Genomic DNA, 27,870 nt, shown 5'->3' with positions numbered 1-27,870 from the left:
AAATACCCATTTTACTAAAGATAATTAGATTTCAGATTTTGCAAAAAACGTTCGGAATTCTATCTCACAATGGCAATTTCTTTAGTTTTATCATTTTAGTTACAGATTTTGCACCAGGAAACTCCATGACGGTTGCTGGTTCTGCTCATTTAATCTGTATATCTGTATATTACGCCGATGAGTGACCGGAGAGTGCTCGATGTTATGGTTTTGCGTTGCCTTTGACATTTGAAGGTGTCCAAAGTCGGGTTTGAAACTACTTCAGCTGGTAGTTTGCTCCATTCTGTGTCATTTTTAAACTCCTCTAATGTACACAGAAAGGATTATTTGACCAAGAAAAATATAATACATTTTAGATTTAGAGAATTTTGAGTCTCCCTAGTGTGACGTCTGCTCTAATTCCTGTAAAAGACTGATCACCATACTTCATCAGTCAATCATATTTCATACAGACTAAATAAGAATCGTTAAAAAGGAGATTTTGTATTGTTGTAATACAATAAGTTGTTATGTCTGGTCCCCAAGAGACATCATCAGGTTCAACAGTTGAATTGACATAGACTGTGTCAGGAAATCCAATGAAGTCCAATGTCATTATTGTATCATTATTAATATTTACAACTGGTAATATAATAACAAATAAAGTCAAAAAGAGAAAATCATAAGAACGCACTTTAGGCTAAAATACCATAACAACTTAGCAATTATTCATAGCATCCACATAACAGGCTTTACAATGACATAACTAGTATTTGAAGGCTGAATAAAGTATAAAATGGAGTCTATCACAACAGAAGTAACAGTTAAAGAGATACAAAAACGCTATTATTATTATTATATTGTATTTTTTAGGATTTTAAAGTCTGATTATATATTTTTTGTGCATTTGTGTTTGAGTCCGTCTAATTTCAACCCACCATTAAGACCATTTCACCACTTCCATGGTTACGGCCCTCTCCCCTTATCTCTCCCTAATGGATTAGCTGTAATAGGTGCCCATGGGTGTTATGTAACTCGCTGCCTTCACCATGGGAACCAGACCCCTCCCTGACCCCCCTGCTGGAGTCAACACATCACAGGAAAAAGGGGAAGGGAAAAAAAATAAAAAAATAAGACAAATTACGGGATGGTACAGCAAGCAACAAATGGCCCAAAGCGCACAGCCCGTACATGTTTGGAACCCAGAACAAAAGAGAACGGAACAAATTGTGCTGCAGTGCTATTTGTCTGTATTTATTTGGTTTTGTGTGAAAAGGGCTGAAGCAAATGACTAGCGTTGGCATAAACAGTGACTCGAATGGCGGTACAAACAGTTGAAATCCCAGGGACACTGTGTCGGTAAAGGCAAGCTCTAAGGCTTTACCAAACACGAGCCACAAAGTTAAAACGTGAGTGCCAGAACTACATATCGGTCCACAAAATATTCACATTTCACACCAGTCAACACTACAACACCATGTCAATAACGTGCCGAAAAATTCAATTCTGAACAAACAAAAGACATGCATTAAAATGTAAATAAAAACACAACACAAAGCCAGTTTTATGAAATGAATAAACCACATTTTTCTTTAAAGTTTGGACCTAACAATTAAATTGTGTTAAATAAAACAACATCTCCCATGGCAACTATAGTGTCTTGACTTCCTGTTTATAATAGGCACCATTTTGGGGACATTTCTTTATTGAAAATACATCATATTTAGTTTTGAACTGTTATTCGCTATGACATTGATGCTCATTTTCCATCACTCTGCAACAACTACATGACACTCAACTCTTTGTGTCTGTCCCAAACCCTTATAAACAGAGAGAAAAGCAAACGCGTAACTATTATTAAATGCGAGATATTGTACTGCTTTCAATTTCAGAATCCTTCTACAGTCGGTGCGGGCATGTGGCGAGCTATTGTTCACTTCCTGCTTAATCAGACTTGTACAATTTAAATACAATAGCGTTGCAGTACAATATTCAGCGTCGGAGGTCTCCATTAAATCTTTACAGCCTCACAGTAATGCACTAATTAAAATGCACCTGGCAAATAAGTGAGTTAATCTCCCATTGCAGCTTACATAACAAGTCCGCCCACAACATGCTGAGATACGATCATAACCTTTCTCTAAGTTATAAGCTCCTCGGTGCAGCCGTAATTGCTTTTTCAAATTGTGCACCGAACTACCTGCCACTCATCATTCACATGCCCCGTCCACAAAGAACATTTAAAATAACGGATTAGCAGAAACCAGCATGCTAAATACATTCAATCCGGAGTAAAACAACAGCTGATGCTTTTATTTTTAGCACGGCGACCTTTGTCTTTCACTCATTGTACCGATACTTACAGTAATGTTTGCCGACTTATTGCCTTTTCCAATGCTCCTCCAGAGACTAACATCAGCCAGCGACTCTGTTAAAAAGCCAAACTCTGATATTTGCAGATGATTACGGCACGCACTCGATTATTACAATAAAATGGCTATTCACGGGATGTGATTTTAAACATAGAGGCTTGCACAACCCAATACCAAAGTGTACATTACAATTATTTCATAAAAACATGCAACTTGCAAACTAAAACGTGGTCAAATGAAATAAATGAGTTATAGGTTTGCTGTATGTTTTAGAGCATACTGTACATGTTACTCATTGTTTCAAACCAATTCATCTGTATTTCTATTTCTTTTATTAGCTGTAAAGTGTCATTTGATCTATATATATTTGTCTTTATAGCGTTGCTTGTACTGTGTTGATATGTCGTTAAGGATTCACGGTTACGATAATGGTAACGTATAAGGTCTGACCAATTAAATCATCATAATTAATCTCTTTTTCTCACTTTAACAACTTTTTCTAAGCTCCAAGGTCACATTTAAGTATGTATTTGTTTTAAGTTGCGTTTTATAGCGACGTCTACTTCTGAATTGGGCTTGCATATTAACGCCTTGCACATGTTTGGCAGCCTCTAAATGTCTATATTGTTGCTATAGCGTCATCCCATGGGTCGCTTTATTAACTGCACACAGGTGGTGGGTTCCTATCGCCTCCAACTCCAGCTGGTGTTACTATTGTACACTGATTTGTAGCCCGGCGCCCCTTGTGGCCTTTTCTGATCTGAAGAGGACAAATTAGTCACTGACCTCTGCCCCTGCCACTGTCTGGGCAGCGATCTGTATCCCGTAACGCCGGAGACGCCGGGGAATCTGCTTTTGGTCGGCGACACAAACGAAGGCAAGGGTGCCCGAGCGTGGCCCCTGCTTTGGCTCCACGTTTGGCTGCCGGATTTCTTGGGAGCCTGATAAGACACCCTGGCTTGCCAATCCGCCGGGGGCTCGGGCAGGATTTTGCGCTGCGCCGCCAAGTGGACGGACGATGCCAACGTGTGCTGTAGGTCTTGGACGGCGAAGGCTTCATCCACCAGGCCTAAGGGGTGACGGGACGCGGCCTCCCAGGGCGTGAGAGGCTTTCTTGGCCTGGGTGGGAGAGATTGCTGGCCCGTGGATGGCACTCTGGTCGGTGGGGAAAGAGAGTAGCTCCTGCCAAACGCCTATAAAAGAAAAGCCAGACATGTTTATATTAGTGGGGATTGTGCTTGGCTGAGCGGGCGCGGCCAACTCAAACAAGTTCTATGAAAACACATGGAACAGAGCAAAAAAAAAAAAGAACGGAACAAGGACATTTTAAAATTGGTTAAAAGTTCTGAAAAGCTCACACACTGACAGCAGTATTGAGATGGCCAATCCACCATGTCAATGCCAGATCTTGTTTGACCTCGGAAGCTAAAAAAGGCTAGGCCTGGGTCAGTACTTGGATGGATGACCACATGGAGTCGCTGTGTCCCTGAGCAAGACATTTCAGAGCAGATGGCACAGTTCGGCAGCCTCGCTTCGGTCAGTCTACCCCAGGGCAGCTGTATCTACGTAGAGCTAATATGGAGTGGATGAATAATGTATGAAATTGTATAGTGGCTTTGAGCGTCTGGAAAAGTGCTGTGTAATCACAATGCATGCATGATAAGCCTAGTTTTAAAAGAGCCTCATCTATAATATTGAGCTGGAGAGAAGTTAAGAATATCGAAACAAAAACATTTAACGTGTCAATAAAAATGAACTGGAGGAATATTTTTCTCACTGTGCACAGTTGTTGAAAAGATTGTAAGGCATATGATTAATGTGAGACGTTTGTGGACCAAATCATTAACAAAAATAATCGAATTGCATATGATATTTCAGTAGTTCTGCTATTATCCTTTAAATTAGTTTAAATGTTGCTCTGAGACAGATATGAATCAGAATAAGAATGACTAATATTTATATCCATGGGGGACATTTTTTAGCAGACCATTGCACACTTAGAGGCTGCTTCTTCTTACATTCAGCCAGAGGCGTAGCTACCCAACAGGCAAGACAGGCAATTGCTTGGGAATCCTTGATCACCAGGGGCCCCCAGACGCAGTCCTTATACTACAGCAGGCTCATTATAGTAATAACATTTCATTGTCTCTTTATTGACTGTAGTTTAGCTTTCAGCAACTGCAAAAACTAACTGTGGCATTATTGTTGTAAAGCAGAGGAACCACACCACTGTTTATAGGTGATTTATCGTTTTTTTTTTAAGTTCAAATGTAAAAAACAAGAAGAGGTGCAGTCTTAAGCCACTTGTGATGTTTCGCTTGGGGCCCCGGGACACCCTTGCAATGCCACAGAATTCAGCACACCACATCTGGCCTGTAAATTGGCTTGTAATTCATTGTAAACGTGTGTCAATAATGTTAAGCTAAACTAAATGGGCCGCTAAAGCTCTTTAACGCTTTTAGCCTTGTTCACTTTGGTTGAACTGGAGCCACTGTTTCCCAGAATCAAAGTGGGTTTCACAGGCTACGCCGCAGTCATTTGGTTCTAATTACATTTTCCCTCTCCTTCAGTAAATGGTGAGACGCTCCAGCCAGCCACCAGTAATATGCCTAGACAGAAAAGAGGTTGTGTAGGGTGAGAAGACTATAGAGACTATACAGAGCACAGACTATAGTATGGTGCCTTTAAGCATCATGTGTATAGAAGTGACCTTACAAACCAGTGCAGTGCTGCCATCATGTGGTGAAAGAGGTGAAACATGAGAAGATGGGGAAAAAAGAGAACAGTACAGAACAGTATTGGCAAGCGATGTGTAAAGGGGATAATGTAAATGGTAATATTGTCCGATAAATTGAATTATAATATTGTCTCATGCAAAACTGTGGAGAAATATGGCCAAAAATTGTAACCCAAGCCCAGCAAATTTCCACTAAATACAATGAATTAATATAAAATACATACAAATAATAACATACATAGAAAAAAATTACTATATTCTTACATGCCTGGAATATTCAGCTTTTTTGTTGCAGTATTGGTCCTATTGGTCCTTTAACAGTTTAAAGGGCTGTTGATGTAATGGTGGTACTGTCATTTATCACCTTATCATATTTAATTAAATATAGCAAAAGACCTTGAGAACTAATTGATATGAGGTCCACCCCGTTCTGAGAAGTGACACCCCACACATGGCTTTAACAGTGACCCACAGAGTAACCCAGTGTCTATGAGGTAATTTCTGTTCAGTCTAATAATATTCACCATCACTTAGTCATTGTGAGGGAATGTGCAACACAAGCCTTTAGTTAAATGGCTCAACAGAGGATACTTAAGGCAATGAGGTGTCTGTGGCTTCCAATAAACTGCAATTAATGTGAATGTTGAGCTCTTGATGTCAAAAAACACTATTAAAATGATAATCCCACATAATAACGACACATAATTACAATAACTACTATCAATTTAGGTGAAATATGTGCATGACTTTGTTGAGCAAGAGGATACAGTGAAAACTTAAGCAATAAAAAGACAGTGTGAAGGTAAAGGATTAAGGAATAAATTAAATAAAAGGTAAGAAATGAAAACGGGGGTACATTTACATTTAATGGCACAGCAGTGAAATCATACAGAAAGTGCAAGAAGGAGAAACAAACACAAGGAAAAGGTGGAACATGAATAAAACAGAAATGCAGGAAAATTGGCACGTTGACAATTTTTTGAAAAGCAAAATGCTGTGAAGAGGCAGAGGCAGCAGATATAAGAGAGAGAAATGGTCTTATTCAGTGGCCTAAGTTGAAACTGAAAGTTGAAACCTCAGGGCTCCCTCTCAAGAAGCACTTTATAAATAGAATACAACATGATGCAACAGCTGGTCTAGTCTTTAAATAAAGTTAACCCACATACGTGAGTGAAAAAGTCAGAGCTGAGACTTGTACAAAAAAATTTTCTTTCAAATTGTTCAAATCTTAATTGAAGTGGGTTTGTCTTCTCTTAATTTCCAAAATGAAGTTACATAAACTATGTAAAAAAATAACATGAAATATCCCCTGGATATTTCTCTATCTAATCTAACTGATTATTATCTACTGTAAATAAAAATGTTTGTTTCAGTCACACATTAGGCACGGTCATAAACTTACTTTTGTCACCATCTTAATGCTAAGGTCACTTAGTCCCTGCATCCGTGCACATTCTACTTTTACCATTTAGTGGATATGTTATTTGTGCCAGTATGAACATAAAAAACATATCATATGAACAGTAACATTCAGTGAGCTCACGATTTAAATATTGTATAGTTCTATGCACTAGCTTCAATGAGAATGTATAATTTGTGCCAGTTTCACTCTTTATCACCTGCTGACGGCTTCCACACCTGAGCCGAGCTCTTTTTAGCCATAAATTTGGGTTTAGGGGCAGTGGTGGGGTTAGCGGCTGATGCAGACTCTGGTCTAGCTGCTATGGGATAGCTGGGAGCTGTACTGGGAACTGTACTGGGAGCTGTACTGGGAGCCTGGTACTGCATAGAGGGGGCAGCCATGTAGGGGGGGCTGTGTGTTGGAGGGTAAGGGGCCTGTGGGGCCTGTTGGTAGGGAGAGCTAGGGGACTGAGGGTCCTGGGCTGGATAAGCCAGTGGAGGTGGCTGCTGATAAGGCTGATTGTACATTTGCTGGTATGGGCCTGGGGGCTGCTGGTAAGCATAGTGGTACATGTTGGGTGGGGGCTGCTGGTAGGGGCCCTCATGCATCATTGGCTGACCCATCGGATGCATTGGCATCCCATAACCCTGTGGGGGATAGTGGGGGCTCATCTGCCCTGCCTGTTGCATTGCCATTTGCTCATATGAAATCTGTGGCTGGTTTTCTGCAGGTGGGTTAGGATTAGGAGGAGGGCACTCAGGCTTTGGAGCAGGGGGCTTAGCCTCTTCTGCTGGTCCAAAGATAAACAGGGATGAATTGAGCTGATACGGCTGATGCTTCATTACCTCTAAGACATTAAGGGGTTTACGGGGAGGAGCGGCCGGTTTCTCTTTTTTCTTAGATTTAATAGAAGGGCTACTAGAAGGAGGATGTTTGGATGTTTGGGCAGCAGGAGGATACAGAGGAGACTGCATAGGGTTAAAGGCTCGTGACGGTGGGGCACGTACATTAGGCGAGTATTTCCATTCAGTGGGTAAAGACGTAGCAGGTGATGTTGAACGGCTTGCCTTGTTTGCCTCCACAGTTTCGGAGTCCACAACATACTTCTCCATTCGAGACTGTCTCTTAGCAAACATGTCCGCTCCTTTTCCTTTGACAGCGAGCATCTCATAGGCAGGACCTGCAGACGTGGGAAGAACTGAGGCCATGGGGTTCACAGGTGAGGAGGTTCGCTGGCCAAACGTGAAGGAGGAGATTCTCTGTGGAGGTGGAGGTGGAGGAGAGGATCTGCTCTGTGGAGCCTGCCATGGCTTTGGAGAAGGTTGAGTGTTGACCAGCGATGCGCTCACAGGGATGGGCTGTGAAGGTTGTGCCCAGGAGTGCGGAGGCTGCGTCTGAGCTGGGGGCTGTGGAGAGGTCTTCACTGGAGGCTGCTCCCAGTTGTTTGCTGGCTGCTGAGGGGCCTGTGGTGGAGGAGCTTGCTGGGCCCATGGATGTTGTTGCTGGGGTTGGTTTTGTTCTGGACCCCAGGCGTTTACAGGCTGCTGGCTCTGCTCTGGCGGCTGTTGAGCCCAAGGTTGTTGGGCCTGAGGCTGAGGAGGCACAGGGGCCCAAGGGTTTAAAGCAGCCTGAGGCTGCGGAGGTGGGGCTTGCCCAGACTGCATCCAGGGAGTTTGGGTCTGAGGCTGCTGTGGGTTCCATGATGGCTGCTGCTGAGACATAACCCAGGGAGGCTGAGGCTGAGGCTGACCATGGGACTGAGGCCACCCCTGAGTAGGAGCCTGAGGCTGTTGCACCCATGGGGGCTGGGGCTGAGACTCTGGGACTTGCTGCCCCCACGGAGGCTGAACCTGGGGTTTTTGTTGTGGCTGTTGCACCCACGAAGTCAGAGGCTGCTGCTCCTGAGGCTGGGTCCAGGCTGGTTGCATCTGCTGCAGGGGAGGCTGCTCCTTTGCCCAAGGAGGCTGCACCGGCGGCTGGGAGGACGGCTGCTCTGGAGCCTGAGCCCAAGGAGGCTGGACCTGAGTTTGGGCTGGTATCTGCTCTGGAGCCTGAGCCCAAGCTTGTTGCACCTGAGGGCTCCAGGAGTTAGTCGGCGGCTGAGGCGCTTGGACCGGACCAGGCTGGTGGGTCACCCATTGGGGCTGTGGGGAAGGCCCAGAGTGAGGAGGCACCTGATGAGGGGCCTGTTGCCAGGAGTTTGAGGGCTGAGGCTGTGGCTGAGCTGGAGGCCATGAGGTGGCAGGAGAGGGCTCAGGCTGGTGTACAGAGTTCATCTGAATTCTGTCCTCAGGAGCTACAGCGACTTGTGGCGCCTGTGGCTGTGGCTCGTCTGTGGGCACACTCCACTGCTGCTCCTCAGCAGTAGAGGTGGGAGGGGCCTCCAGTGGGGCAGAGGGGGCGGGGGGATCAGAGGCAGGTGCTGGCTCCACTTCTGTAGCAGGAGTAGTGTCAGTAGGGGGGGGCACAGCAGGTGTTATCATGCTATTTTCAGCACACTGAGGCATGTCTTGGTTGGTCACTTCCAGCGGCACAGCCCAGGGCAGAGCGTTAGGGTTGATCATTGGCTTTGGAGCAACAGGAGGAGGAATTTTTGGTTTAAATCCTGGAGATTGAAGAAAATTACAAGCTTCCGCCCCAAGGCTGAGATAGTCCTCTTCAGTCCCTGACTCATAGCCCAGTTTCTTATCACCCCTGTGTAAGAGGTGTAGAAGCTCAGGGTTTGGTGAAACCTTTGGAGCATCTTTAAAGCTGAACATGGGTTTGCCACCAGTTCTTCGTCTCGTGTCCAGCAGGACGCCTGTTTTGATGGCAGGTGTAGATATCCGCTCATCACGTGACGCGATTTGCTCTCCTTGGCTCTCTTGGTTGTCCCCGTTTGCAGTAGAATAAGCCACAGGTGTCATGTCTTGTGCTGTAAATGGTTTAGCGGTGCGGTTGCTTAGAGAGCTCTGCATCTCGTTGGTTTGCTGTTGAATTGTTCCGTTCATATTTGCAGAATACTGCTGGTACTGCTGCTGCTCTTGGTGGTACTCTCGCTGCTGGTACAATTGCTGCTGCTGATACTGCTGCTCGTACTGTTGTTGGTACTGCTGCTGTTGATAGTTTTGCTGCTGTTGTTCATAGTTTTTTTGTTGTTGATGATAGTTCTGTTGTTGGTAGTGTTGTTGCTGTTGTTGGTGGTGTTGTTGGTGGTGTTGTTGCAGTTGTTGGTGGTGCTGTTGTTGTTCTTGGTGGTGTTGTTGCTGTTGTTGGTGGTGTTGTTGCTGCTGCTGCTGCTGCTCGTAGTACTGTTGCCCTTGATACTGGTGATACTGCTGCTGGCTTTGCTGATGCATATTGACATCCATATATCCGTGACCCTCAATGGCAGACTGCATGTAAGCATGCTCCTCCATCTTCTTCTGAACTTCCTGTATTCCATCCACCGGTATACCCTGACGCCGAAGCTCTTCATGCTCGGCAGAAATCTCATCCATCTTCAGACGTCTCTGAGCAAACATGAATGCACCTTTTCCTTTTGTATCACACTCCATTTTAACCAGACTGTTCAAGTTGCGTTCTAGCTCAAGAAGACCCTTATCAAAGGTTATTTTTAGCACACCTGTACTACTGTTAGCATTGGTTAGCTCAATATCTTTGGATGGCACAATAGTCAGTTCAACAGCATGTGAGTCTTGGTCATCTTCTTCCTCCTCGCTTCTCGACTCGGGGTCTTCCTCTCCTGTCCCGTAGCTCACTAGTGTGTATTTCTTGGCTCTTTGCCGGTGTTTCTTGAACATCAACACCCCCTTGTTGTTGGGGTTGGGTGGGGCAGCCTTCAGAAGCAGGGCAATGCGTTTACATTTGGACTTGGCCTCCTTTACCTGCTTCTCGGACAGGCTCTCACTGCGCCTGAGCCCTGCAAAACAAACACATTGCATTATTATTATTATTGGTTTAAAAAAAGGGATAAACTGCATAATTTTAATACATTTCGATTGTGTGTCAAATAAAGCTTGTTTTATTCTGTATCTAGCTTGATCTTGAAGCGTTTTAAATGCTATGTTATTGTGCTATACTGTCTTTTAAAAATATACATCAACATGACTCAAAACAACTACTGACTAAACAGTGGTATTCGTTTTGCGTAGTCTAGCAAATGCATAACACATTTTGGATTCAACTGCAAGTGAATACACGACTATGCACATCCAAAAACCTACCGACATAAAACCCATTGACCCATGTTTAATATTAATTTATTCAGACAATGCCCTATTTCAAATGAGTCCTTCACCTCGGTGCACATTATGAGAACCATAACCCTAAAGATAGCATGAATGCACAATGCCCTCCAAGTCCATCTCAAACCATACACCCGCTAGAATATAAGAAAACAACAATTTGCCACATCAAATCATGACTGAATAATGCCCATTTCTTCAAAATGCATTGATAAAAAGTCTTCTATATCAACAAGACTAACCTGAAGGTGGGAGCAGCAGCGGGAGTGAGCAATGAGATGACTTTTTTAGTCCGGTTTAAACAGCCAGTGAGGGGGTTTCAGGTGACAGGGGCAGTTACACATGGTGGTGTCCGTCAAAGCCATCGTCAGCGCGCCCGTGTATTTATGTCCCCAACACAATTCATCGAAACTACTCAGCAATATCTACTCCAATCAATTCATATAATAGATATTTCACCCTATTTACTTTGCTATCTTTTTTCAAAACTTATAATGAGCTAAAAGATTGACGTAAAACAAGTGATTCTTTGCATTTCAGTCACATTCCCCCCAACCACAATTTTGAGTGCTGCTCTTTTAAGTTCAGAATGGTGTTGACAATTGCAATTTACTGCTCAAACCTTGCCCTTAACATGCAAAAACACCTCGCAGTAAGTGTAATAACATCTGGTACTCACTGGCATGTCTCGCCCTGTGCTTGTGTGGCTGGTCCGGATCTTCCTCGGATTCCCCGGAGTCTCGATGCTCGGTCGCCGCACTTTCCTCCGCGGCAAATGTCACAGTAAATGGCTCGTGCGCTTCCTGACTTTCTTCCTCTCCTTCGCAGCCGATCTCGGGGCCACCCACCCCACGTCTCGCACCCTCGTCACCCCTCCCCGCTCCTTGCAGGACGACCTCCACCTGGCGCGAGGTGGCGGGAGCGCCGAGTACCACCCCGTGATGGCTACTCCGCTGTGGATCGTCGTGAGCGTCTTCAGCGGTTTCTTGATTTGCAAAGGCGTCCCCTGTATCAATAGTTTTCTCCACAGACGCCCTGTCAGCACAATCTAGCGTAGACTTCGCTACAGAAACCTGGAGCTCAACCACATTCCCAGGAGTCAGAGTCATCAAAACGTCTTCAGCGGTGGATTCGAGGCATTTCTGATGGGGCAAATGCAACTCTGTGCTGAGGAGTTGTGGTCCCTCACTGTCCATCCCCCCGTAGGACGCCTCATCCTGGGACTCGGAGATGTAAAGGTCCCTGGGGCTCGGAGGTCGGTGTTTGGGAGACAGGATGTGCAATGTAGTGGTCTCCAAACCATCACCACAGGAGGTCTCGTCTGGGTCGCTGTCTTCGGACGGGGCGCTGCTGCATCTAGAAGAGATTGGGGGCAGGAAAAAATAGATGAGAAATGTGAAAAGAAGATTTGTTTGGAGCCATAGTTAGATATTGTAATGATATTTGGGAAAATAGCGATGGTTTCTGCTCACAGTAGTGTAGAAGCAAAATATGTATTAGAAACTTTAGTAGCACTGGATGTAATAAGCTCTTTTAGTTCTAAATTGAACTTTTTTTTATTTAATTACTGTACCCTTTTAACTTGTACTTGGAAATGTGATATATTCTTTTAACATGCAATAAAGAAGAAACTTTGGAGTGTCATACAAGTTACGAAACGAGATGCAATTCCCACAACATGAGATTTGGACATTTTTACACAATTTGCAATAAATCATTGATGTGATTAAGGCCTGACAATTTGTATTTATTTAGTTTAATATTCTTTGCTGTTTGAAGAGATGTAAACTCAGTGCTTAATTAACCCTTTCTTGTCCGAGCCAAATGTTACACACGAGCTCATTCTAGGGTTAGGGTGGCAATTCTCACTATTAAGAGCTTGTCCCATCCGTACGCTACACAAAAACTTCAAACTCGATTTTGGTAGTGAGGGAAAGGCTTTGATACCACAGTGATGATTAAAATATGGTTACATCATCATCATCTGGTCTAGTTCTGTTAAATATCAAGAGCCAAACTGTCCAGGAAAGAATCATCCAAATTAGTCCTGTAGTTTAACTAAGGCTTGCATAAGTATTAGTTAGTATTTGGTTATGGATTACTTTGATGACCCCATTGAAGCGACGCGTCACCAGCCTCACTGCGCCCGCTGGGTAACGTCTGAGCAGCTGCATGGCCACGGCACACATAAATCTACAACACCTTACACTGAGTGGAAGGTCAAACATAGCCGACAAGCATTAACTCAGTAACACACACTGCAGTGGATCTCTTTGTCTAAGAGAGTAAACAAGTCATAAAACAACATGCTATCTAAATGCTAATATAGCGCCAGTATGATAACATTACAAACAGTGTCTGCATATTCTACATAACCAAATTCCCAAAGTAAGAATGTTGTTTATAGTGTAAACCAAATCCTCATATTTTAAATTGAAATACCATTGTGCGACTGCAATACAGATGTAAGAATGGTTTCAAGATAACATTTCTTGATTAAAGTCTTAAACAAATCTCCATTTTGTTGACAACTTGGATTTTATGGAGCGCAGCAACATCACCGACCTCCAAGTCTGCTGCAGTAGGCAAAGTAAAGTTCTCCAATGTTTTTCACAAAGACTTTAGAAACATTTTGAAGTTTAGAGACTATTCTCCATCACAGTCGTATATACAAACCAAAAAAACATGAAATCTATTTACAAATACGCCTCAATCAAGCTTCCAAACTCATAATAATTGTTTTAAGATAAGATAAGATAAGATATTCCTTTATTGTCCGCACATGGGGAAATTTCATTGTTGCAGGTAGATACAGAGGAAAAGGACAGATAACTTATAGGAAGTTTAAAAAACACTCTCAATAGAAGAACTCTTATAAACAAAAACTCCTACAGGCAAAACCTCTCATTTCCTAATAAGGAATGGAGGGGAAAAATAAAGATAAAATGAAATAAAATAAAAAACAGCTAGCGTAAGACAAGATAATACTAATAATAATGGTAAAATAAACACTTTATTAAAGGTCTGTTGGGTTTTAAGCTGCACTGCTGCTAACACTTTGCAAATATTTTAGGATATGAACCATTATTATCAAGTTTCTTTTCAAGATTTTCAATGCCTAATCCACACATGCTGGATTTGGAGTTGTAGAATACGTCTTATTTATTTATTTGTGCGCGTTACCTTTTGAGCAGAAGTTGCAGACAGTCCGTTGCGTCGTCGATGAGAGATCGGGCCTGCTCCAGCGTCAAGTCGGCGCTGGGCTCTCCGTTGATGGACACCACGTGGTCACTCTCCTGAACACCAGCCTGGAAGGCACAGCCGCCATCTTCTACCTGCAGAAGAACAGACATTTTCTACCGTTCATCACAGCTGCATATTATCGCTGTGGTCCCATTAAAATCTGCAGGGCCATCCAAAAAAAAAAAAAAAAAAAAGCCTCTGCAGTTGAGTTCAGGAAGAATCGCTTCGTTTGCCCATAATTGCTTCCTGTGGCCTATAAAACGGTCCATTAATGAGACTATTTAATAAATCCCTCGTACATTTTGCACAAAGGCCACTTGTACAGCAGGAGGGATGGATGGTGGCTTTAATAGCTATGAAAGAAAATGTTAAAAATATGTTGAGGCTGTTATCCAGAGTAAGGGAACAGTATGAAACGGAGATCTTGCTCTGCTTTAGATAAATCACTGCTCTTGCTCAAATGATCAGATTTGGTGTCGCTGAAGCTGCTTTTTTACACTCTCACATCACCACACATCAAAATTGTGATTAAACTGAGACTACATTTGGAACAAATCCTGGACTAGCGCCTGCATCTGGACTAATGTCCTTTTGCTACTCTCATTCATTTGCACTGTAAAATCTGACAAGTCCAAGGCACAGATCTATCTATACCTGATACAGGGAAAAACTGTCAAATATAACAAATAATTGGCATAGAGTAGAATAAAATTGATTTCACACATTTTGAATACGTTTTGAAATGTCAGATTCTACCACAATTTCTTTACAATCTTAATTTAATGTATGTGTGATTAGTTCAGTTGTTGCACTAAACCAGGCATGTCCAAACTAGGGCCTGGGGGCCAAAAGCGGCCCTCAGACCAATTTCTGTTGGCCCTCCAGCTTCCTGCTATGTCGGCCCAAACAACAAAAAGTAGTACTTTTTACCATGAAATTGGGAAAATTCAGGCATATTGATGTTATACAAACCTAATATTAATGTTCTAGGTATAATTAGAGGTGTGGAGGCTCATCGTAATTACGTCAAATGCAAAATTTCGAATGATTCACTTTGTCATTCAACAAATTCGACATTGTCAAGTTGTTTGTGGCCCTCTGCCCCGTTTAAGTGTCAAAATGCGGCCCTTGGTGAAAAAAGTTTGGACACTCCTGCATTAAACCTTTCTTTCCAATGATCATGTTGTGCCGTACATACTATCTAGTCAACAGAACAGTTTAAAAAAATCTAAATTGTATCATGAATGACAACAACGACAACTGGAAAGAGTAGAAGCAATAACTGTGGACCAAATGAAAGGATGCACAACAATGTAATACAACAATGTGGCCACTAGAGGGCATCGCACACCCACAAACCACACTGTTTACCAACCATAAAATGCCTGTCAACAAAAAGAGCTATTTGGAATGTACCAGTTGAACTCATGAAGATAACAGAGTGACAGAGAACTACAAACAGGAATGAAAATACTGCATTGTTGCTTGGTGATTCCAAAGTGTTTTGAGATTAGTCAGCAGTTTGTTCTCTTCTGTTGTTCAGGAAAGGAAATCTAACAATAGTCTGATCACGGGGCATTAACAAGGCGGTGAATAAACATATCTTTTATGAGTGACTTTACAGAGCGAGTAGGTGCATATAAAAGCCATCGGAGTGTATACATGACTTATATGAGGGAGCTAACTGGCCGTATAAGGCAGCCTTTGTGCTCGCCTGTGGGACTCACACCTCACTTAGGGGAGAAGAGCTTGTCTGAGACGCCACAGCAACTGATGCGGCTCCAAAAAAGGAAGGGAAACATTTGTTTGCCTCCGAGGACTCCAATAACTTTCAAAAGACGTGTACAGTGTAATCCCCCGACTGTCATTGCACTGGGGATATGTCTGCGGCTGTGTTTGTTTGTTTGTGCCAAAGAACAAGCTCTAAAGTATTCAGTACATGAGGTACTTTAGTAGAGCATAAGAGTACTCCATTTGTACACGAATAAAGATAAATGGCTACTACTTCTACTCAGACTACTACTACTTCTACTTCTACTACGAATACTTTTACAACAACAACAACAACAACAACAACAACCACTTCTGCTACTACAACTTCCACCACTACTACTACTTCTGCTTCTGCTGCTACTGCTATGACTACTTCTACTACAACATCGACTTCTGGCGCTACTTCCACTTCTACTACCACTACTACTACTTACTACTACTACTTACTACTACTACTACTACTACTACTACAACTACTGCTATGACTACTTCTACTACAACATCAACTTCTGCTGCTACTTCCACTACGACTACGATTACTACTACTACTACTACTTCTGCTACTACTTCATCAACTACTTTGACTACCAGTACTTCTGCTACTACGATGACTAATTCTGTTACTACTACCACTACTACTACTATTACTACTACTACTACTCCTCCTCCTCCTCCTCTAAATACTTTTACACCTACTATAGTGCCAAATTATCATGTTTAAAATATAGGTAGAAAAGTAAAAGTACTTAATTAACAAGCTCTGGTTTAATTATTTGAAAATTGCCTTCTTAAGTAATGGAAATCTCTTTACCATTGTAATGTGTTTGGTTTGAACAGAATCGTGCCGCCCCATGATGCTTTGCTCCTGGCTGTTCCTGCTCTGTGCAGCTTTAAGTCATTATGTTTTTACATTTCACACAAACATCTCCAGCTGCCGCACAGGTAGCTCTTGTACTACTTCTTGTACTACTTCTTGTACTACACACACTGGGGGTCTCCAGGCACAGCTGGGGATTCGTCCTTTTGTACAAACAGAAATCAAAACAAATCTGTTGTATACATAAAAAGGTCTGAACGTCTTCCTGGTGCTGAGCATAAGCACATTTATTTTGTCTGACTTGGAATGAGTTCAGCACAAAACAAACTACAACTCTTTTTCTTCTGGTCACTACATCCATGTTCTAGAAGTATTCAGCCACATATGGATCCATTATTCATCCATTTGTATTTGTATTTGTATTTGTATTTTTATTTTTGTTTTAATTTTTATTTATTTAGTTAATTTTATTGGATTTCTGTTTCTGTAATTTCTTTGTGATTTTAATGCATTTTTCCTGTTGTGTGAAGCACTTTGAATTGCCTTGTGTATGAAATGTGGTCTACAAATACACTTGCCTTGCCATTTCAGGTTTTATGTCACATGCCCTATATATATATATATGTTTTTCAATAAATGATATAGATTATTATTTTATTTTTTGTTGTCGTCTTTTTTGTCTTTTCTCTATATTTTTTTTATGTTGCTATTGTCATTGTTTGTTTGTCTCACTAAAAAGCAAAAGTATGAAGAAAAAAAAAGATGCCCTTCCGGATACTTCCCCTATACTGGCAAGTTGTGACGGATTTTGTTTATTCCTTTTTAACATTAAATTAAATAAATCTTGCTGTCTTTTGTTATAAAATGGCATGTGTCTTTCAGTCTGAAAAGTCCAAATAATGAAAATAATGATCAAAATATGATTATTTTTATACTTGACTAGACATGTTCATCAGGTTTTGAGTAAAAATTGTGTGTAATAGTCAAAATAACAATAATGAATATGGAGTCATCAGTTAGGCCGTTGTACTTGTGAGTGCTGATCTCGTCCAGTTCCACATTTTTCAAACTACTGTTTATTTTAATGAATTCATGCAATGCCTCCAAAAACACAGCATTGTTTGGTATCGAATCACACGATACACGACCTCGGCAAATCCCATCACAACTCACACACACAGAGCTGTCATGACCTCTGCGACCCCGGGTCAGGAGGAAACGTCCCCTACGGCACCCGGGTCAGGAGGAAACGTCCCCTACGGCACCCGGGTCAGGAGGAAACGTCCCCTACGGCACCCGGGTCAGGAGGAAACGTCCCCTACAGCACCCGGGTCAGGAGGAAACGTCGAAACGTCCCCTACAGCACCCGGGTCAGGAGGACACGTCCCCTACGGCACCCGGGTCAGGAGGAAACGTCCCCTACAGCACCCGGGTCAGGAGGACACGTCCCCTACGGCACCCGGGTCAGGAGGAAACGTCCCCTACGGCACCCGGGTCAGGAGGAAACGTCCCCTACGGCACCCGGGTCAGGAGGAAACGTCCCCTACGGCACCCGGGTCAGGAGGAAACGTCCCCTACGCCACCCGGGTCAGGAGGACACGTCCCCTACGGCACCCGGGTCAGGAGGAAACGTCCCCTACGGCACCCGGGTCAGGAGGAAACGCCCCCTACGGCACCCGGGTCAGGAGGAAACGTCCCCTACGGCACCCGGGTCAGGAGGCAACGCCTCCTACGGCACCCGAGTCAGGAGGACACGTCCCCTACGGCACCCGGGTCAGGAGGAAACGTCCCCTACGGCAACCGGGTCAGGAGGAAACGTCCCCTACGGCACCCGGGTCAGGAGGAAACGTCCCCTACGGCACCCGGGTCAGGAGGAAACGTCCCCTACGGCACCCGGGTCAGGAGGCAACGCCTCCTACGGCACCCGAGTCAGGAGGACACGTCCCCTACGGCACCCGGGTCAGGAGGAAACGTCCCCTACGGCACCAGGGTCAGGAGGAAACGTCCCCTACGGCATCCGGGTCAGGAGGAAACGTCCCCTACGGCACCCGGGTCAGGAGGAAACGCCCCCTACAGCACCCGGGTCAGGAGGAAACGCCCCCTACGGCACCCGGGTCAGGAGGAAATGTCCCCTACAGCACCCGGGTCAGGAGGAAACGTCCCCTACAGCACCCGGGTCAGGAGGAAACGTCCCCTACGGCACCCGGGTCAGGAGGAAACGCCTCCTACGGCACCCGGGTCAGGAGGAAACGTCCCCTACGGCACCCGGGTCAGGAGGACACGTCCCCTACGGCACCCGGGTCAGGAGGAAACGTCCCCTACGGCACCCGGGTCAGGAGGAAACGTCCCCTACGGCACCCGGGTCAGGAGGAAACGCCCCCTACGGCACCCGGGTCAGGAGGAAACGCCTCCTACGGCACCCGGGTCAGGAGGACACGTCCCCTACGGCACCCGGGTCAGGAGGAAACGCCCCCTACAGCACCCGGGTCAGGAGGAAATGTCCCCTACAGCACCCGGGTCAGGAGGAAACGTCCCCTACAGCACCCGGGTCAGGAGGTAAAAGTCCCCTACGGCACCCGAGTCAGGAGGAAACGTCCCCTACGGCACCCGGGTCAGGAGGAAACGCCCCCTACGGCACCCGGGTCAGGAGGAAACGTCCCCTACGGCACCAGGGTCAGGAGGAAACGTCTCCTACGGCACCCGGGTCAGGAGGAAACGCCCCCTACGGCAGCCGGGTCAGGAGGAAACGTCCCCTACGGCACCAGGGTCAGGAGGAAACGTCCCCTACGGCACCCGGGTCAGGAGGAAACGTCCCCTACAGCACCCGGGTCAGGAGGTAAAAGTCCCCTACGGCACCCGAGTCAGGAGGAAACGTCCCCTACGGCACCCGGGTCAGGAGGAAACGCCCCCTACGGCACCCGGGTCAGGAGGAAACGTCCCCTACGGCACCAGGGTCAGGAGGAAACGTCCCCTACGGCACCAGGGTCAGGAGGAAACGTCCCCTACGGCACCCGGGTCAGGAGGAAACGTCCCCTACAGCACCCGGGTCAGGAGGAAACGTCCCCCACGGCACATTCAGATTAGGATTCATGCGCTTCATTTAGGCTTCACGGACAGAACACTACGATACAAACGATACAAACATTCAGCTGTACTCCAATAAAGAACAACAACGACCTCCTTAAACTACCGTATTTTTGGGACTATAATGGCCCGTTCAAACCGCAAACGCCTATTCGCGCGTTATGGCGAAGTTGGACGTAAGTACGCATGAAGAAAAACGCAAATACGCCGCGTTCTCGACGCAGCGGAGCGGAGACGAAATATAGTAAGCAGACGCGCGTTTGCCGCGTGCGCATGCGCAGTGGAGGTGTTGGCTTCTCTAATGGCGGATCAAAGTTGAGACAGTGCCTTTTGCGTATTTGCTCTTCAAAGACCAAAAACGGAGACGCTCGGCGGCGTGTCTGGATCCACCAGTGATCCGAGCTGAGTCAATACCATGAAAGCCGGTCGGTCTCTGAAACAATGGCGCTCTAAGCCGGTTGGTCTCTGACACAACAACAACAATACCTCGTGCACTTGGATGCCAACTGCCATAAAAAACAACGACGACAACAGTTTGGATATTACGGCAACATAGAGGAACGCCTCGGTCCGTATGACGGGGAAGAAGAAGAGGAAGCGTGACCTGGTCGGTGACAATATGAACAGCGGGGAGGACTCCCCTGGAGCCACTGATCCTGTGCAGCGTAGGGCGTCTTCTTGCTCGTCTATGGAGGGCTCGCTCAGTGAGGAGCAGGGCGGGGGGGTTGCAGATGTCGGGGATGTGAGTTCAGAGTGTAAGGTGTTCATAAAGCTCGCGCAGGATAATGCGTCCTTTAAGGGGTGGGATCCGATGGCGTTGACAAGGAGCCTGACTGTAGCTGTGGGAGTGGTCAAGCATGCGAGTGTCCTTAGGGATGGCTCGCTGCTGGTCGTGTGCAAGGACGTGGCTCAGCAAAGGAAGGCGATTGACGCTAAGTGTCTGGGGGGAAGGACATTCTTGTGTCTGATGCTGTAAGAGGCACGGTCAGGGGAGTTATAGTAGGCGTCCCTACGACGACATCTGTGGATGACATAAAGGAGAATTTGACTGGAGCTAAGGTGGTGGATGCTAGGCGGTTGAAGATGACCCGGGATGGGGTAAGGTGTGACAGCCTGTCGATAATGATTAGATTTGAAGGTGGGATCCTGCCTCGTGTGGTGTGCGTTGGGTACATGCGCTATGGCGTACGCCCATATGTTCTGCCGCCCCTGCGTTGCTTCAAGTGCCAGCGCTTTGGGCATATTGCAGCGGTCTGTAGAGGGAAGCAGAAGTGTGGTAAATGTGCAGGAGACCACGAGTATGGGAAGTGTGACGACGGAGCAAAACTCAAGTGCTGTAACTGTGGGGGAGAGCATAGCTCTGCCTACGGGGAATGCGTGTTCAGCAAGAGGGCTGCGGAGGTGCAAAAAGTTAGAGCCTCTCAAGGCATATCCTACGCGGATGCGGTCAAGAAGGTGTCTGGTAGTCAGGTGACGGTGGATGCAGTGGGGGCTGCCAGTGCTGCTGGTGTCCTAGGCGACAGGGGAGGGGGCAGCGTTGCCCGCGGCCAGGGGGAGGTCCCCACTGGGATGCCTGTGAGTGTGGCTTCCACGGGCAGAGGCCCTGTGGGTGCGGAGGATGTACTGGTTGTGAAGAGGAAAGATTTCTTCCTCTTTATAGTGGAAGTGATTAACTGTACTGGTCAAACCAAGAAGAGATCCGAAAAGACTAAGATCATCGCTAAGGCTGCAGGGAAGTACTTTGGAGCTGGGGGCCCCGAGTGGACGGAGATAGAGGATGCGCTGCGGGAGGGCGCCCTGCCCCATTCTGGCAGTGGGAGTGGGGGGGCTCCCGATGCGCCGTCAGGTTCCGGGGGCTCATAATGGCGGTGGTTGTCTTGCAATGGAATGCGCGTAGTCTTCGTGCTAATGGCCAGGAATTTAAGCATTTTGTCTCTACCTTGTTGAACAAGCCTCACGTTATGTGCGTGCAGGAGACTTGGTTACGACCTAGGTGGGGTTTTGGGATACAAGGGTATGTGTGTGTTAGGAATGATAGGGAGCAGGGTAGAGGCGGAGGTGTGGCTGTGTTTGTCCGAGATTACCTAAATTACGTTGTTGTCAGTGTGAGTAAAGCGACGGAGGCTCTGGCGGTGAGGGTCTGGCTGGGTGGTGAAGCTGTTACTGTGGTTAACCTTTATAATCCGTGTGGTGAGTTAACGTTAGAGTCCTTACATAGTGTCGGTAAGGATGTTCGGAGAAAGGCCGTGTGGTGTGGGGATTTTAATGCGCATAGCGCTTTGTGGGGCGGTAGTGGTACCGATAGGTATGGGCAGGTGGTAGAGGGTTTTATCAATCAAAGGGAGTTGGTTTGTCTGAATGATGGGGGTGGGACCCGCTATGATATGGGGACCGGTGCGGAAAGTGCAATAGATCTTACACTTGTGTCCAAGGAGTTAGCTGGTGTTTGTAGTTGGGAGGTTCTTGGTAATCTTTCTTTTGGTAGCGATCACTATCTAGTCCGCACCGTGATTGGCTTTGGCAGCTGTGTGGTCAGGGGGACGAGGATCCAGAGGTGGCAGTTGGCAAGGGCGAACTGGGGGGCTTTCCTGAGGAAAGCTGATGATGGTTCTAGGGTTCTGCAGGAAGGAGGATTGACTCAGGTGGATGATCTCAATAGTGCAATTGTCTCGCTCATCACGTCAGCGGTAGGCACGATTCCTAAGAGTGGTGGTAGTGGACATAGGAAGCGGGTGCCGTGGTGGACTGAAGCATGTGGTCATGCTGTTAGGGCGAGAAATGCGGCGTTTCGCCGGCTAAGGGTTGCCCACACTGAGGGTGCCCTCATTGACTACAAGAGGGCCCGCGCTGTTGTGCGGAAAACTGTGAGAACGGCCAAGAGTGCCTATTGGAGGCGGTATTGTTCCAAAATTGGGAGAGAAACGCGTCTCGGGGATGTTTGGGGGATGATTAAGCGGATGCATGGGGTTGAGCGCCATCATGGGACCCCGGTCCTAATACTGAATGGTGTTGAAGCAGTCAGCGACGTTGACAAAGCTGAACTGTTGGCCAGCACCTTTGTGTCGGTGCACAGCTCTGACAATCTCTCACCTGCGGAAAGGCACTACAGGGAGAGTACTTTGGCCCAGAATTCTGAGCTGATTGGGCACCAGCCTTCGACTCAAGATGACCTTGACCTTCCGTTTAGTTTGTTTGAGCTAAGGAGAGCACTTTCTAAGGCGAAACAGACAGCCCCGGGTAAAGATGAGGTGTGCTATGACATGCTCTCTCATTTGACTGATGACACGCTTGGGCTAGTCCTGGGTCTTTTCAACCGTGTTTGGGATTCAGGTTGTGTTCCATCTGCGTGGAAACAGTCTACGGTGGTGCCGGTTCTGAAGCCGGGTAGGCCAGCGTCTGACCCTTCAAGTTATAGGCCGATTGCCTTGACGTCGCAGCTCGGGAAAACGATGGAGCGCATGGTTACCGAGCGGTTGGATTACTTCTTGGAGAGTCAGGGTTTGCTTCCCGCGCACCAGAGTGGTTTCCGTAGGGGCAGGAACACCATGGATTCCGTGTTGTGTTTGGAATCTGATATCCAGCTGGCCAGGGCTCAGAAAGAAAAGGTTATTGCGGTGCTCTTTGATGTGGAGAAGGCGTACGATATGGTTTGGAAGGATGGGCTCCTCATTAAGCTGCGGAAGTGTGGTGTGAAGGGTAAACTGTTTAACTGGGTCCGAAGCTTTCTGTCTGGCCGGCGTATCCAAACCAGAGTGGGCGCTGCTTACTCTGGGGTCTATGGGGTGGAGAATGGGATCCCGCAGGGGAGTGTGTGTAGCCCTATCTTGTTCAATGTTATGATTAAGGACATCTTTGACGACGTGGATGGGTCTGTTGGGAGGAGCCTTTATGCTGACGATGGCGTTCTATGGGTGAGAGGGAGGAATCTCCGGTTTTACGAGGCGAAACTGCAACTGCCACTTCTGCACCTACTTGTGCGTTGTAACACTGAAATTTCCCCACTGTGTGGACTAATAAAGGATTATCTCATCTTGTCCTTGTTTGTTTTTGTTTATGATCTTGAATTGTGGTAAATTAAATAAGTACATCTTTAAATAGCCACTGAATTTCCCACAGACTACCCAGTATTATATATATGAAAAAGATACATGTAAACAGGACACACATTTTATAATATAAAATAATTTATTTTGTGGAAAAATAGAACAGTAAATAACTATATATATATATATATATAGATATATATATATATATATATATATATATATCTATAGATATATATATATATAGATATAGATATATATATATCTCTATAGATATATATATATATATATCTATAGATATATATAGATATAGATATATATCTATATATCTATATATCTATATATATATATATATATATATATATATATATATATATATATATATATATATATATATTATATATTATATATATATATCGTCTGCCATTGTTGTGGTGCCGGTTCTTCTCAGGTGAAATGTTTACGTACGTCACCGGCGCGCCATCTCTGATTGGTTGCTGCACCGCCGCGCCGCAGAAAAGCTCAAAATTCTGAACTTATTTGCGGCGAACCGTTTTGATGCATTGATGCCTATACGCCCGTCAAAGCGTCTCGAGCGGAAAACGCAAAAGCGCGCCCGCCTCGCCGCGCTCCTCGGCGAATCGCGCCGCAAATAAGCGGAAGCCGCGCCGCAAAAACGCAGGAGGTGCTCGACGCGCGTTTACATAGACTTTGAATGTAAACTGGACGCTTTTGCCGCACCGGTCTGAACGGGCCATAAGTCGCACCTTTTTTCATAGTTTTGGCCTGGGGTGCAACTTATACTTATATTTATACTTATATAGTTATACTTATACTCTGGAGTGATATTATTTGTTATTTTCACACTTGCAACCGCATTTCATATTCTGGTATGACTTATAGTCCGAAAAATACGGTATCACTAATGTCGTACTTGGATTGAGCCGTACTTTTCACCACTTTTTACAGATTTATTGTCATCTTAATCATTCACGAGGACGTTCTGTGAAACAAAAGCACTTTTTGTAGCTTTCAACACAGTTTTTATGAATATCTAATGTTTCCAAACAAGTTCCAAACAAATCTATTACCGTATTTTCAGGACTATAAATCGCACATTTTTTCATAGTTTTGGCCGGGGTGCGACTTATATTTATATCTATACTTATATACTTCTACTCCGGAGCGACTTATATATGATATTATTTGTTATTTTCACACTTGCAACCGCATTTCATACTCCAGTGCAACTTATATTTTTGTTTTTTCTTCTCTATTATGCATTTTTTGGCTGGTGCGACTTATACTCCGGTGCGACTTATACTCGGGAAAATACGGTATTTAATGTTTCCGAGTTCAAAACAAATCTATGACATGGGAACAAGGGTGACGTCAGGCTCACAGAAAGACCTAATGCGTCTCGACACTGCACATTCCACGATGACAAACTCATTAGCGACTCGCAAATGTTACGTGTTCGGGTTGATGAGAGCCCAGTCATTTTGTTTCCTTCACAATATCTAAGGTTCAGCAGACGAGGGTTTCAGTGTTTCTCGCAGCCAGCTTTGAAAATAAAGTGACCTCACGCACTTTGTATTCGAGCCAAGACTCCAAATTAGAAGAAAAATACAGTGTCCTTATATGGAGAGAAGCTTTTACAAATGGATAGCCCCGCACTCCTACGCAGCAATGTCTGTCAGGCACTCGACAAGAGCGTTCTCACGAAAACACAACACGGGCTCGATCGCAGCGCGTGGGAGATACAAGCTGCATTTGGAGAAAGAAGTAAGAAAAGTACTCGCGTAAAAGTACTCCTAGAATAATGAACAAAACCGCAACAAACAAACAATCAACAACTGCTACTACTACTACTATGACTTCTACCACTACTACTATTACTACTACTACTACCACTACTATTACTTCTACTTCTACCACTACTACTATTACTACTACTACTACTACTACTACTACTACTACTACTACTACTACTACTATTACTTCTACCACTACTACTACTGCAACAACTGCTACTACTACTACTACTACTATTACTTCTACCACTACTACTATTACTACTAATACTACTACTACTACTACTACTACTACTACTATTACTTCTACCACTACTACTACTGCAACAACTGCTACTACTACTACTACTACTATTACTTCTACCACTACTACTACTGCAACAACTGCTACAACTACTACTAATACTACTACCACTACCACTACTACTACTGCAACAACTGCTACTACTACTACTACTACTACTACTGCAACAACTGCTACTACTACTACTACTACTGCTACTACTACTACTACCACTACTTTTACTATGCTACTTCCAGATGCACTGCTCTTTCAAGTAGCCGTTTATCTGTACTACACTTATTTTAGAATTTATTTACTACTTTTTACTCATTGTTATTATATTGGAATGTGTACTAAAAAGTACTCACATAAAAGTACTCACCTAAAAGTACTCACCTTAAAGTACTCCTAAAATAATGAACAAAACTGCAACAAACAAACAAACTATCAACTACTACTACTACTACTACTACTACTACTACTACTACTACTACTGCTACTACTGCTACTACTACTACTACCACTACCACTACTTCACCTGTAACTACAACTACTTTTACTATGCTACTTCCAGATGCACTGCTCTTTCAAGTAGCCGTTTATCTGTACTACACTTTTTTGAATTTATTTACTACTTTTTACTCATTGTTATTATATTGGAGTGTGTACTAAAAAAGTACTCGCATAAAAGTACTCACATAAAAGTACTCCTAAAATAATGAACAAAACAACAACAAACAAACTATCAACAACTGCTATTACTACTACAACTACTACTGCAACAACAAATGTAACTACTACTACTACTACTACTACTAATACTGCTGCCACTACTTCACCTGTAACTACAACTACTTTTACTATGCTACTTCCAGATGCACTGCTCTTTCAAGTAGCCGTTTATCTGTACTACATTTATTTTGAATTTATCTACTACTTTTTACTCATTTATTCTTTTACTCTTTGTTATTATATTAGAATGTATGGAGTATTTCCCCATTTGGGTCAAGAAAGTATTTTTAAGTATAATTATAAGGACAAACTGGACCAAAATATCAACCTCATTTAATCCAGTCATGTTTTTACTCTTGACTGTGTTTTGTTTGGGAAAAGCACTCACAGAGAGAACATGCAAACTAAAAATAGCCTCTGCTGGCATAAGACATCTTATTGTCATTAAGGTGATCTATTGAAGCTGTTAAGACGCACTGAAGCCTCCTCGAGGAAAGCTTTGATGTGAGAGGAATGCGCTTTAAGAAAAACATTTACATGCTCGGTGCTGGACAGCCAGATCTTGGGAGATCTTCAGTATTTGTGAAAGCATAAACTAGGCAAGGCAAGTTTAACTAAACTGCGAGTTTCCGCCTGGCTTCAATTAATACCGAAATAGGTTCTGTACATGCTGGAGGTCACGTTGTCACAGTTTTAGAAGTAATACTGGAGCAAAGTCATGTCAATATTGGCCTGTACGTTCAATTCAAGTCTGCATAGTGTCTGCCTGTGTCTCTATTTAGAAATAAGATCATAAACTCGTGTCATATTTATCTACATTTTCCACTTCCACCTATGAATGATTTGCATTCATACTCAGCGATAAGGTGAATACCCATCATCCATTGAGCTGCACAATGTATTGCTCCATTTACAAAGTCTTTGTGAGTGATAACAGATCTCAGCCCACAGCTTCACACTCTTGGCCTTGACCATATAAGGATCCTGTGGAATCTAGCACCAAAAACACAGCCAAACGCAAATATGCACGAATAGTCAAAGATCATTATCTGCCCGTCTGGTTTGTTCAGCTTTGCGGTTGTGAATGTGCACGAATAAGCACAAATAAAACATGATTGGGAAATACTTTGTCAAACTTTGGAGAGAAACTTGAGATGAGGCAGAGCAAGATGAACAGAAACAAATCAGTGGAATGGAATATACTTCACTTAAACATACTTAACCACCTAAAAGTTACCTGAGAGACCACCAAGGGTCTGTAGGTGTCCCCCTCTCCCTGTGCCACCGTGAACCCCCAGGGCGCAGCACCACGCAGCGTGACGCAGATGTAGTCCCCGATGCCCATGGCTGCTCCACCTCGGGCTG

General features: G+C 44.7%; 1 protein-coding gene across 2 annotated transcripts; it reads right to left on the bottom strand.

The window, feature by feature from the left end:
* Positions 1–2,977: 2,977 nt before the first annotated feature.
* Positions 2,978–27,870, bottom strand: synpo2a (synaptopodin 2a). Of its 2 annotated transcripts, XM_072439588.1 has the most exons (5): positions 27,743–27,870; positions 13,900–14,051; positions 11,396–12,072; positions 7,498–10,391; positions 2,978–3,544 (listed from the first exon to the last, which is right to left on the bottom strand). In XM_072439588.1, the coding sequence occupies exons 1-5, from the start codon at positions 27,848–27,850 to the stop codon at positions 3,035–3,037; spliced, it is 4,341 nt and encodes a 1,446-aa protein (XP_072295689.1). In that variant the 5' UTR covers positions 27,851–27,870; the 3' UTR covers positions 2,978–3,034. The 2 variants fall into 2 exon arrangements, with proteins under 2 accessions (XP_072295689.1, XP_072295688.1); XM_072439587.1 differs by lacking the exon at positions 2,978–3,544 and having other exon boundaries at positions 5,937–10,391.

This window comes from Eucyclogobius newberryi, unplaced genomic scaffold, assembly GCF_026437365.1.
Source record: "Eucyclogobius newberryi isolate DKJ021-1_F unplaced genomic scaffold, fEucNew1.0.hap1 SCAF_97, whole genome shotgun sequence".
NCBI lineage: Eukaryota > Metazoa > Chordata > Actinopteri > Gobiiformes > Gobiidae > Eucyclogobius > Eucyclogobius newberryi.
The sequence above is the reverse complement of the archived record's forward strand: the minus strand, read 5'-3'. Positions and strand labels throughout refer to the sequence as shown.

Excerpts from the sequence above, each read along its gene's own strand:
- synpo2a (XM_072439587.1), bottom strand. The coding sequence starts at position 27,850 with ATGGGCATCGGGGACTACATCTGCGTCACGCTGCGTGGTGCTGCGCCC. Across the intron at positions 14,052-27,742 it reads GACCCTTGGTGGTCTCTCAG|GTAGAAGATGGCGGCTGTGC; the intron begins GTAACTTTTAGG and ends GTTCTTCTGCAG. Across the intron at positions 12,073-13,899 it reads CTGCAACTTCTGCTCAAAAG|ATGCAGCAGCGCCCCGTCCG; the intron begins GTAACGCGCACA and ends AATCTCTTCTAG.